This window comes from Mus pahari, chromosome 3, assembly GCF_900095145.1.
Source record: "Mus pahari chromosome 3, PAHARI_EIJ_v1.1, whole genome shotgun sequence".
Classification (NCBI taxonomy): domain Eukaryota; kingdom Metazoa; phylum Chordata; class Mammalia; order Rodentia; family Muridae; genus Mus; species Mus pahari.
In genome coordinates, this window is record NC_034592.1 from 129,547,041 (window position 1) to 129,560,189 (window position 13,149).

A 13,149-nucleotide genomic window follows, 5' to 3' on the forward strand; every position below is an offset into this window, starting at 1 on the left:
ATAATCAAAACACATGGAAATTCTCAAAGAACTAATACAAATATAAAAATAAACCCCACTGTACATACTTACAAGAAGCATTTCATTGTTCATTTGTCTGCATTTTGGGGAATTTCCTGTTTGTGGTTGTTATTAATGCTGTGGAGTTAGTGTTCAATAATTCAAACTTGGTTTGTGTCTTCAGCTTTGTAACAAGCTGTGTTAGAACTGTAGGCTTTGAACACATACTTTTGAAGACTTCCCATGCAATGTACCTTAAGAAATAGTCTACTTCTTCATGAGGTGCTCTTCCCCAGAGATGTAAACCTCTATATTAGGTGTTATTAATCCAGAAGATAAATGCTTTCTTTTGTTTACTTTCAGGGATATCCCAGAGAAGGACGGAAATACCCTTTGCCACCACCCTCGGGAAGATACAGTTGGAATTAGGCTTTTGTAAAGCTTTCCACATTCCTTTCACCATTCTACATTTTTATGCTATTTGTGGAAAGGTTTCTTTCTTAAGTAGTAGTTTTTAATAAAACTACAGTACTTTGTGTATTTCTTTTAACTGTGTGTATATTTTTACTGATCTGATTTCACTGTTTTATGTTGCTTTCCAGAGATGTGTATGGCATAATACAGTGGGTCTGAATTTATTATTGCTTGTAAACACATTTGATGAAAATAGGAGTCCTGGGTTTTCATTATGGTTAAAATTGAAAACAGCTCTATGCTGATTTTAATGCACATTAATAATTAGGTATGGACATTTGAGCTGCACATTCTGCAGACTAGAGCATATATTGCTCAACATTTCTTTGAAAACATTTCATTAAAGTACTTGACTTACAGAAATTTGTGGACTTTAGTAAAAAAAAATAAAAATAAAGCTAAACTTTAAAAACGTTGGTGTCTGGTGTCTGATTATCTCAGCTGAAAGTCTTGACTTATGGTGCCTATACAGACTTATTTACAGTGCCAACTTAAAAAGAAAGCAGTTCCTACAATTTAATATCAGGAACCAGTCAGTGTCAAGGTATGTTTTAAGAGGATATGGTTAGCCCTTTAAGAGCAGCATTTATTAGCATTTTACTAATAAATCTTTGTGAATATTTATATTTTTACAAATTTCATATTTGTGGTTTAGTTTTAAGGGCTTCTAAATCTCTTATTTAGGGATCATTTTTAAAAATTCAAGTTGAAGTTTTTTAGCTAAAGAATCAATACTCAGCATATTTTAAGTGATATCTCACAGTGGTATGCAGTCTGGATCCTACCCCATTTCATTTGAGCACACCAACTCCCTAGGTGCGTGTTAGAGTTGACACATCTATTTTCATTTCATTACCAAAACAAATTTAGACTGGTTACCTTTCTCTGAAGACTGAGGCTTTCTTTGTCTCAGCTTTTCTAACCTAATAGTGTAAAGGAAGATTTCTTTTGGACCGTCTCACTTAGGACATTGGTTCTTTAGAATACAGCTAAAGCATACTTGTTAATTTTTTATTATGTGGGAAAAACAATCCACCTTTGAATAGACAGGCATTTTGAAACTTGAATTCATTGCTGATAGTGGTGAGAGCAGTAGGATCATTTTATTGTTGGAACAAAGAGTAGCCATTAGGAATTGTCAACCTTTGTGTGTTACCTTCATACCGCATTATAGTAATGAATCCTACTATTAATGTCTCTCATTTAGCCTTCTAAATAAAGTACTGTATCTTCCAAAGGGAACATGTGTCTGTCTTTATACAGTTTCATGAATTCTCCAAACCCACACTAACGCTTTTTATTTCCTCAATCCCCTGGTTTTGGTTTAGTTTTTAAATTTTGGTTTTGGCTGAAGGGTCCTGAAGAAGTCCAGGTAAAGGGCATAATGAAGTTAGCCGACAGTAGGTTCTCATGAAACAGGTGGGTGTGCCCAGGGAACATCTGCTCAGCTCCTGAACCCTTAGATTCTCCTCTTCTGCCATCTCTTACTGTTAGAAGAGAAAAATGCTGTTACTTCAGTAAAGTGCTGTTTAAAGCTTTCAAGGATGTGTACAGATGTAAATGTTCCCTCAAGTTTTAGTGTTACAGGCAACAGGCTAGTTTTGCTACTTGTAGTCCATTTTGTTACCTTTGGGGCATCTTTTTTTCAGGGGTTCTCACTGAATTGTTTTTAAGTCAGTACCTGGAGACATATGCCAAGAGGACCTAGTAAGGAAAAAGCAACCTTAGCTCTAGAGCCCCACAGGGGTGATGCAAAAGTATAAAACCTGCAAATAGTTATTGACTGCCATTAAGCTTTTCAAAGGCAAATAGGATGTAATGACCTGTAGGTTAATTTTCTTGCAAAGACCGGGGATATAACAGAGCTGGGTGTTGGGTAGGAAGCCTCCTTTCTAGATGGAGGTCAGATGCTCAGGGATTTGACTAGGATGAAGGTTTGGTGTGCACAAGGACTTTGCAGCTGAGGCTGAGCTGCCTGGGAGCATAGGGCTGGCAGGGTTATTGAGGGTGAGCTGCCTCTCATAGTGAAGGTTGGGCTGTGTCCTGATTCACCTCCCTGTGGAATCGAGGCTGAGGCAGTTGGCCCAGTGTCTCCCCTAAGCCTAGGATTCAGAAGCCTCACAGCCTACCCAGGAACAGAAATGTGGAGTAGGGTGAGTGTGTGGAATCTCAGACCTTCAATCTTGGGGGCATGCTTTCTCCACTCCCTGGATGCAGTACCCCAGTCTGCATATTTACAATTCTCCAGGCAAGTAAACACACTGAACCTGTAAGAAAGAAACACTGGCCCCACTGACCCCTGTTTAAAATTCGAAGTCTTGACTGTAAGGAAATTTAGCTGCCTAGAAATCTAAAATCTAGACATTCTCAAGAGTCAATCTATCCACAATTAAAGGCCACAGGGTAACTTTGCAACTGCTTTGATTCTCAAGACTTCTGCCCATGCTTGGTCAGAAAACCAAGGTATCGTATTCCTGATGACTCTGTCCTCTATTTCTAAACAGGAAAAAGGTCAAGGAACTAACAAAGTAACAAGTGTCCCATTCTTGAAATATGCTTCGTCCATTCAGCATTAATTCCGACAGATGTTCTGTGGCTGTTTTTCTATACCCTACTTCCAGAATTGGAGTAAAGAGATAACATGCCTTAATTTGTATGTATAAAATGGCACTACTGTGAAATTGTGCACTTTAAGCTTATACAGCTTAACAGGTTTTTAATTAGCAGTTACCTAAACAATTACTGAAGTTACAGAGATTAAAAAAAAGAAAGTTTCACTCCATTACAGATAAATTATCTAAAGCAAATCTGAACAAAACTAAAACCCTCATGTCAGAAACTTTCATCACCATTAAATTTAGAAAACTTAACCTGGAGACCAAAAAGAACTCTCCATACTCACTGGATAGAGGAGTACTAGGTGACTTGTGCAAATGGTTCCCCAGTCTGGGTATCTCTGAAATTTCCCTAGATAGCTACTCACCAGTTCTCACTAGCCATAAAACGGCTGCTTATGTTTTATAAATGTATCAGTCCTCTGGCTCACTGGGCCTAAGGATGGCATACACAGCGTTTCAAAAAAAGTAAATTTAATCAACATACAGAGGTCCACCATGATACTGTGGCATTAAATGGCAGGGGAATATTATCTGTGTTTTGTATCTGAACTGGAATTTATATTGCTACCACATAATGCATTACTTTCTCATATGCACAAACTCATATCTAAAAATCAAGTCCATATGCTTTTTAATAAAATTATGGATCCAAATTCATTTTTAGAAACATTACTGTTCAGTGCAGCTAACAAAGCAAGCCTATGTAAGATATTTGTATTGAGTGAACAGAATTGAGTCTCTGATTTGCTTTAAATCGAAAGTAAACAGCTACTAGCAGAATGGAGTTTGAACACATTTGTGTTAACTATTTGTTCTGACCTTTAGATTGTAGTTCTAAGCAAAGCCTTAAATAGGACAACTGGGTTACACTCTTACCCTTGCGTATACAAAACATCCTTCTTGTGTCCTTCAAATTTGCACGCACTCTCATACTTTAATTTACATTCTAATGAAAATTACTGGGAAGTACCTGCAATCCCTGCTGTTACTCTCTGCAACTTTCATTCTACGCTTTGGTTTCTATTCCTCCACTAGAAAAGATGCTAGACCCCAAAATGTACTGCAAAAATGTCACATCTGCAGAGTTAGCATTTCTGAAACCCGGTTTTGCTATGGCCTCTGCTAAACTTGGAGAGGGCTTTGTTCCACCCAGCCCCTGCTCCAGTTCTCCCTCTTGGCTGTGGAGACACTTATCCTCCTCTTCAGTTAATGAGTTTCACCTAGTCTAGCCGTTTGTATTTTTATAAAGGATCTGTGAAGCACCAACTGCAAAAGAAGGAAAAGGCTTTTGCTTTGCATTAATCAGAAAGTGGAATTCTATAGTAAAAAACATTTCTTTTAATGTTTCAGGAATCGAACCTTTTCCTAACATCAGGACGTGCTCAGTAAGTCCCTGGGTGTAGAATGTTAAGCCCTCTGCAGCAATTACCTCAAGCTTGTTTTTTTTTTTCACTACTTAAGAAATGCTGAATGGAAAAAGATATAGCTACAGTACATATACTTTCAGAAAATAGCAAATGGAAAAAGATTGTTTGCTTCTGGTGACATTATTCCCAATAGAGTTCATTTAACTTAAAGGATTCTTTGTCCGGAAATAAGCTACGGGTATGTGTGTGTGTAGAACTGTTATAGGTTTATTTTCCTTAAGGGTATCACTGCATGCCCATGGACTATAAAGCTATTGTTTTTGTAAGCGATGGCCTGTTAAAAAATTACTGCAAATGGTATGAATTTTTAAAAACATTTTCTAGAGGTAGTGTAGTCAAACAGATGAAAACAAAGCACTTTGAACTACAGCACATCAGTAATAGCTTTACCAGCAAAAATTAATACTGATTTCTGAAGTCAATCTTCTAAGTAATGCAAAAACTCAACCTGGGAAATTTTTCTGTGTTTATCGCACCATTTTTAGACTATTTTGTCTACGGAGATTATATTAAATGCTTTAAAAATTAAATCTCATTCTCCAAAAATGCACAACGGTGGTTTGATAAAAGACAAATCTCTTTGCTCCATGCCCCTCCCTTTTCTTGAGAGAAACAGAGAAAGAGACAGATAGACAAGAAAAAAAAGGAGAGAGAGAGAGAGAGAGAGAGAGAGAGAGAGAGAGAGAGAGAATTTACTTTATAAAATACATTTTGGAGAAAGTACCAGTTTGACTTCTATGTACCTTTCTATGCAGTCACTTTGAACTTCCCAGAAAAATGTTCAAACCATGAGAGGGAATAGTGTTTCACACTCAGATTTGTTCTAAAAAATGGAAATGCAGAAGAGGTTTGGTATCTCTGGTGACCATCTGTTTTGATTATTTGAAAACATGTTTTGTGCATATTATTTCTTTAACTTCCATTTGTCCTATAAGTTCACACTATTCAGTTGGCTCTATTTCCCCCAATATGACTATTTTAATGATTAAAGAGCTGTGTTGCCACACTCGCCAAAAGGAAAAAATCCCTACAACACTTAAAAAGAAATGACCTCTTGACTTTTAGAAAAAGTACTTAAGGCCTTTTAAAGTTATATTTAAATATTCATTTGAAATACTGAAAATATTAATTGGCATAATAAAGAGTAAATATATTTATTTATACAATAAAACACCAATAAAATTGGTGCAACTACCTCGTTCTAAATATGACGAAAACATATAATTTTCTTACTTTTTCTGTATATTTTGATAACAATTCAATAAGTCCCCTTTATTCTTTTTCACTTGCTTTGAAGTAGGTTGGTGGTAATATGTCAGTTTCACTTGTTTGTTCTACTTCTTTGTCAAGGAGTCCAAATTCAGGTAAAAATACTTTAAAGAAAATAAATACCATGTTTATAGAATGAAAGGGTATATGTATCAGCTGATTTGGAAAGGCCAGATTCTATATGAAAAGTATTTTATAACCTTTTAAAAAAAATAATGAGCTGAATCTTGGGGTGGGGTCGAGATGGGGGTTGTACTCTTCTAGGATAATATACAATTAATTGGTTGCCTAATAATGAACAAAATATTTTTAAATCAGCATTTAAATGTAAAAATGGTAACAATCCATATACTTAGTATTTCGATTATTTTTATTCCATTTCTCTATTTTACCCAAATGGCAGTTATTCCTCAGCAATCACGTTGCTGTGTATATGATCCACTTTGGGTTACAATTCAATGTACTTTCAATCAAGCATTAACGAAATTGCACTTAGGGGAGGGGCTTTGCAAATTAATCTCCCAATATAAATTCCACTTCAAGGATTCATCGTGAAAAGCTGGTTGATTATAGAGATACAAACACCAACAAAGTTTCCGACTTCTAAAACTCTGAGAGCTTTGGTTAGGAACGTGGTGAATGCGTATTCCATCAGTCAGTTCTTCCGCATAACTTAGGAACTTCTGAAAGAAGGGAAATCACCACCTCAAAGTGTGGTGTCACATTATTTGGTCCGGGGCTGTCGCCTTCTCCCACCCCCAGTAAAGAGGTTCAGAGCAGCCTGACCCTCTCAGCGACTCATTCGTTCTCATCTCCATGCACTAAAGGGTCAGCTTCTGTACATGTCCCCCATCCGTTCTTGCAGTTTCTTGGCGGATCCTGCGAGTCGCAGGCAGACCCTCGGGGTTCATCACCACGTTCTGCCATAGAGCAGGTTGGCGCCGAGCACGCCTCCACCATAGTCCCCGGTGGCCGTGTCCAGGGCCGCTAAGCCGCCCCCGGGACCATGAAGAGCGGGCGGGCTGGGCGACAGCTCCTCGAGCTCTGATGCGGGCGTCGGGGCCTGCGGCTGCTGGCCGCCCTGGCCAGGCGTCGGGGTGCCCGCGCCGTTCTGGCATGGCTTGCCGTCCTTCACCAGCACCGGTACCGCCACGCGGCGTGGCGACGGCGGCGGCGGAGGCGGCGGGGGACCCAGGCCGCCCTCCTGTTGCAGCTGCTGCGCCGCCTTGTCCTTGGCCTGCCTCTTCATCTTGTAGCGATGGTTCTGGAACCAGATCTTGACCTGCGTGGGCGTCAGGTGGATCATGCTGGCCAGGTGCTCGCGCTCGGGCGCCGACAGGTACTTTTGCTGCTTGAAGCGCCGCTCCAGCTCGTAGACCTGGGCTTGCGAGAAGAGCACTCGGCGCTTCCTTCGCGGCGCGGCCGCGTGCAGCGGCGCCAGAGACTTGGCGGCGTCCGCGATGCCGGTCAGCGAGCCCATGCCGGCCACGTTCACGCCCGCCGACGGCCCCATGAACCTGGAGACTGGGGAGGGGGCCCAAGAAGGACGGCCGGTGAGCCCCGGGCCTGCGAGAACCATTCCCGCCGTCGCCCCGCTCGCTTTAAGTGATGGCACGGGGCCCCCGTCTGGATAGCGGCACCCCACGAGAGCCGCGACCCGAGCCCCGCTCCCTCCGTGCGCCCGGGGACCCGGCGACCCCCGCGCGCCCCAGGGGGCTCCCGAGAAACCCCGCGCGCCCCGGGACGCCCCGCGCATCCCGAACCTCGCCCCAGAACCCCTCACGAGCCCGAAGCCGCCTGCCAGGACCCCCCGCGCGTCAACCCTAGGGCGCCGCTGACCAGGACGCCAGCACCCTGGCGCCCCGGCTGTGGCGGGAAAAGCCCGCGCCGCCAGCCCGCCCTCGGTCCCGCGCGTCCGGCCCCGCTCACTTGACGAGTAGCGCGGGTCCGTGTTGGCGCCGTACCAGCCGGTGGCCGCGGCCGCCGCGCCGCCCCGCATGCCGTCCGTGTAGGCGGGCAGCTCACCCATGTTGCCCAGGCCGCCGTTGCAGTAGCTGCCCATGGCGCTGTGCGGGAACTGCGAGACACCGGGAGGCATGTGGTAGGTGGCGGCCGCCGCGGCCGCCGCCGCCGCCGCCGCTGCCGCCGCCGCCGCGTTGTGTCCGGCCATGGCGTGGGGCGGCTGCATGCCCGCCGCCACGGCCGCCGCCTGCGAGGAGGGGCCGCTCGGTGGCGCGCGGTAGGCAGCGGCCCCCAGGGGCGCCCCCAGGCCGGGCGGCGCACCGTCCATGACGCCGCCGAACTTCTTGTAGGTCTCCTCGATGGGGCTCAGGATGTCGGACACGGAGAAGGGCGTCGTGTGCTTGGGGCTCAACGACATGGCTCGGCGGACGGCCAGGTAGGGGGGCCCGGGGCGGGCGCGGGCGGGACGCGGCGGCCGCTCGTCGGCGCCGCCACTTCGGCCAGGCGGCAGCGCCAGTGGAGAGCTGTCCGCGGCGCGGCGAGCCCCCGAGCTGCGGGATCTCGGGTTTATTTTAGTCCAGCGCCAGGTTTACGACAGACTCGGGGGGCGGAGCAACATCCCCAACGAGCAAACAATGGTCATTGACATCTTTTTCTCTCACCCCCCTTCCCCATAACGGAGGCAAAAAAGGTAAAGGGCCAATTGGGTGTTTCTTGAAAAGATTACCCCCATCCTTCGCGCTTCTATCCAGGTTACCTTTAGCCCTCGAGAAATAAAAACTCAGAGGCCACTGAAAGACCCACGCTTGTTTCATGCAGACTGTGAGTTTTCCTAAAGTGACTTTGTGGCAAAGTTCAGTATAACGTCGAGGGTGGTGGTGGTGGGAGGACAAACAGCTGTTAAGTTTGGGAGGGGGATGTTTTGCAGGGCTCTCTTCCTTTCTAGCTACCAGTCCCTCCATCATCTAAAGTGTTAAAAATAAAGGGGGCTCTTGGGTCCCACCATAAGAGCACATAAAGAGGAGAGGTACAATGACCGTCCTCTGCCATTGTAGGGCTCTCTAATTTATGCATCCTTAGATCCTTTAAAGCATCATTTTGTAGGCAACCTAACCGGCACTTCCAAATTAGCTCAAAGTATCCAAATCCAAAGAAGAGACACAACACGCAGAGAGAGAGAGAGATGCTGACTTGTGAGTATGGTGCTCCCACTCTCTGGGTAGAAACTGAACAAGACAAAGTGTATTTGCTAAAAAGACGTTTCATATTGAATTTGCACCTTCATTACCGCTATCTTTTCTTTGTCCCCGTCCCCAGAATCTGACTTAGGGTTTATTCTTCTGTCACTATCTTGATATGAGAGAGGGAGGGAAAGAGAAAGAGAGAGAGGGAGGGAAGAGGAGGGAGGGAAAGAGGGAGGGAGGGAGGGAGGAAGACAGACAGAGAGAGAGAGAGAGAGAGAGAGAGAGAGAGAGAGAGAGAGAGAGAGAATTCAAGTATGTTTACTTGTTTGTAATGGATCTTTTTGGTGTTGGGAAAATAACCTGTTTAAGGAGTATCAACATTGATGTGGATGCAGAAAGCAGGTTAAAACGGCAGCTCTCTTGAAAAAATTCAAACCCATAAGCTGATTTTTAAAAAATTGTCGTTTCTTGGTATACAAATGTTCCTGCATAACAAAGAACTTATACTTTATGAACTTACAGTAAGTGCTGAACAAGACAAAAGACAAAGAAGTGTGGGGTACCAGTAACATTGGAAAACATAGGGATGAGAGGGAAACAAAGACACATTTTAAAAGTTTTCCTCAAAACTGGAGTAGAAGAGAGAAAAGTGTTTCTTACGCAAGATTTTATTGTATCTAAAAACAAGAGTAACCACCAAAGTTTAACCTGGACTCACATGCCTTGAAGATCTGAACAACTCTGCATTATCTTTTTCTTGGTTTCAGTCCTGTGGTTTGAATGTCCTTGGTGGTTTTGTCTTATTATTTTAGCCAACAACTGTGTTCATTTCAGTGTACTTTTGCAAAGAATCTGCCTTTTGTAGGGGGAAAAAAGACCATATGATCACTCATGGAAAGAAAAGGACAACCAGAATAGTGGTTAATATTTTAAAACACATATTGTGGGACAAAATTCCAGGTTCTAACAGTTGTTTATAGACATCAGTTACTGCCTTAACAAGATTAGTGTTGCTACAATCTAACATAATGCCAATTTTACAGGTCTTTTCTGGACTTGGGACACTTGAACTAGGTCACTTATTGCCTACTTATATTTCTTGAACTAATGATACACAAAGAAACCTTTAGGGGGGAGGGCACTCAAATGCTGGGATCCTTTCACAATGTGGGATTTAGACTTTGTTTTACTTTAAATTGTATTCCTTACTACTTACTAGCTTAGAAACAACAAAAAGTAATCTTAAACTTTAAGCAAAGATAAGGTAAGTAAATATAGTTGTCATAATATCTGTGAATATGAAAGTCTCTTGCAAACCATTATTTTTTCAAGCTCAGACACATTTCAAACACGAAGCAATTATCATAAACTTCATGCTGATGAGCTCGCCGAGCCAGAAAACGTGGTTAGAGGTTTTTTTTTTTTGTTTGTTTTGTTTTTTTGTTTTTGTTTTTAATTTTCTGTTTTCAAGTTATACAGTTATCTTGTGACATTTTATTTGTAAAACTCCAGTGTGACAATTTTATAAGTGCTTATACTATATTTTGTTCAGTTTATCAATGCACTCAGATCTGGAGGTTTCCCACTAGAAAATGAAAATATAAAACAAAACAGAATTTCTGATGAAATTCACTTTTTGACTGCTTAGGAACATCATAGGCCAAGTAGAATTTCTTTCCTGGACATGAAATGTTCTGAAAGAAAAAAAAATCTTAAAATCCTCCACATTTTCTTTTATCAGTTATTTGTGTCTTACCCTAGAAATTTCATACCTTTAAAATGTAGTTGCTATTTGGCTGTGTGCAGATGAGTTTGATAATAGACTCTGAAGAATGTATACATTAGTATATCAAACTAATGACAAAATAGTTTGATACTCTGTTGAAGACTTCCATCAAACTCATTTCATCCAATTATTCTCTGCCCAAACTGTGAATGGAAATTTATAGTTAGTGATAGTTAAATACTATTGACTATATGTCACGAAAATGTATGTCTCAGGAATGCTTTCTTGTTTTTCCCTGCCCTTTTCTTAGCACTTAGCAGAAAGAAAGGAAAGAAAGAAACTCTTGAAGAGAATACAGTAGTGAAAAGAGATGGTTCTCCCTCTCCTAATCTAGTCTCCTTTCCCATTTCCTCTTCTCACAACACTTGACATTGTATTCTGCTAGGATTGGCTCCACATCTTGAAGCACAATACAACTTTACATACAGAGGACAGCACTTATTTGGTTTTTGGTGCCTTGACTATTTCCCATAGTTTAGATTTTTGTATTTTCACATAACACTGAAAACATACTGAGACATCCTATAGCAGAAAAAAAAAATTTGCTAGATAAAAAGATTCAATAGGTTCATTCTTTAAAAAAAAACCAACCCAAAAATTGACATTTATTGAAAATCTCTGATATGTTAGTTAACTTTAAAAACAAAAATCCTACCAAGAATCTAAACTAAAATACTAAAATCAGAAGAAAGATTGGGATCTACTGTTGTCATGCAGCTCAGTCAGAGGGCCTGGGGAGAGGGGAGAAACCTTTTAACAGACCCCCTTTGAAGTAGAGTTCCAGCTAGAACCAAAAGACTTTGTCTTTCTATGGTGGCACATAGATTGTCAATAGCTCCTGGATTACTGCATCAGGGTGACTGTTCTTGAAAATATTACTCTCTGCTGAATAATAAAGAATATAAGTGCTGTTTAGAAATGAGACACTTGCTGCACTTAGAATTAGTTTGGAATAGTTGTAAACTTATTTGATTAGTGAAATTCTCATGTTGGAGAAGTAGCTGTAATATAACAATTGAGATTTTTTTTTTACTTGGAAAGGAATAAAGAATCATGTCAATAGTACTTGTTTTGTGCAGCAAAATTTGAAGGTATAAAAAAATGCTAAGGAGACAAAATGAAGTTTATCCTTAAGTTTTTGATAATTTTATTAATTTCTGGAATTTAGTTCCCAATTTTGTTTTTAGTTTCCTAGACACTTTTGGTTTTAATTGGTTATTTAAATTATTTTACATTTCTTTGGCCAACTTTACTCCTATATTTATGACTTTCTCTGTAACACAGTGCTACTTCCATATTTTCTTTATAAAATGTAAAATCTTTGTGATTTAACTACCTACAAAAAGACTCTTGAATGAAAATGAAAAATATTCAGATATTTTTAGATGAAAAATTGTTTTCTGCTTTCTCACCAAGGGTAAGTCTAACCAATGAGTTTGTTTTAAGTTAGTACAATTATTAATAGTACATCTTTCCAACAGCATGAGAACAAATAGAAAATATCAGCAGTATTATCATTGGCTAAATAATAATAATGACTTTTAATATGATTCCCCCAGAACAAAAACAAAGAAAAAACAAAACAAAACAAAACAAACCCTCCACAAACAAATAATATAAAGCAACCCACACCAAACAATGTACTTCCAACATTACAGAAAAGCTGTAATCTTAGTTTTTAACTTGCAGCAGAAAATAATAGTGTATGTGTGTATATGTATATAAAACAAGATGTATAAATACATCTACTACATTCCAATTCTCTTACCTTGGGAATATAAACTTAAACTAGGTGTTTACACTTTTCTGTAGTTTTAAAAATAATGTTTTAGAGTAAAGTTATATATGCTATAGGAAAACTAACAATATTGAAATATAATTTTTGTTTCTAATTAACAAGTTTATGTATATACCTTGCTACCATAGAAAGTTTAAAACTTTGTTATTTCTATTTGTTTTTCACATATTTTAGAATGTCATTAGATTCCTGTTATAAAAAAAGAATACTTTGAATTTTAAGAAAAATAATTTCTATTGTTTTATGCAGGAAGAAAAATCTAATTTTTCTGTCTCTATACATTCTTAATAGGAACTACTACACATATCCTTGTTTTATTTTGTTTTGTTTTTGTCTTGTTTTGTTTTGTTTTTCAAGGCAGGGTTTCTCTGTGTAGCCCTGGCTGTCCTGAAACTCACTCTGTAGACCAGACTGGCCTCAAACTCAGAAATCCGCCTGCCTCTGCCTCCCAAGTGCTGGGATTAAAGACATGCACCACCACTGCCTGGCCACATATCCTTTAAAAATATATACCTCCCCCATCACAAGGGAAGGCCTGGGCCAAGTAGTGGAAGTGGGTGTGTAGGGGAGCAGGTGCGGGGGGGGGTATAGGGAACTTTCGGGATAGCATTTGAAATGTAAATAAAGAAAA

The 13,149-nt window shown here is 40.9% G+C and overlaps 2 protein-coding genes across 4 annotated transcripts in view; one reads left to right on the plus strand and one right to left on the minus strand.

Annotated features, from left to right (window-relative positions):
• The window catches only part of Xrn2 (5'-3' exoribonuclease 2), a 63,744-nt gene extending 63,194 nt beyond the window's left edge, over positions 1-550 (plus strand). For all 3 annotated transcript variants that reach the window (XM_021193290.2, XM_029536152.1, XM_029536153.1), the window contains one exon: positions 364-550. In XM_021193290.2, coding sequence (XP_021048949.1) covers positions 364-429 — 66 coding nt within the window. In that variant the 3' untranslated portion in view covers positions 430-550. The remainder of the gene's footprint in view (positions 1-363) is intronic.
• Positions 551-6,302: 5,752 nt separating this feature from the next.
• Positions 6,303-8,180, minus strand: Nkx2-4 (NK2 homeobox 4). Its single transcript, XM_021194832.2, has 2 exons — positions 7,718-8,180; positions 6,303-7,312 (listed from the first exon to the last, which is right to left on the minus strand). The coding sequence occupies exons 1-2, from the start codon at positions 8,166-8,168 to the stop codon at positions 6,699-6,701; spliced, it is 1,065 nt and encodes a 354-aa protein (XP_021050491.1). The 5' UTR covers positions 8,169-8,180; the 3' UTR covers positions 6,303-6,698.
• Positions 8,181-13,149: the final 4,969 nt, after the last annotated feature.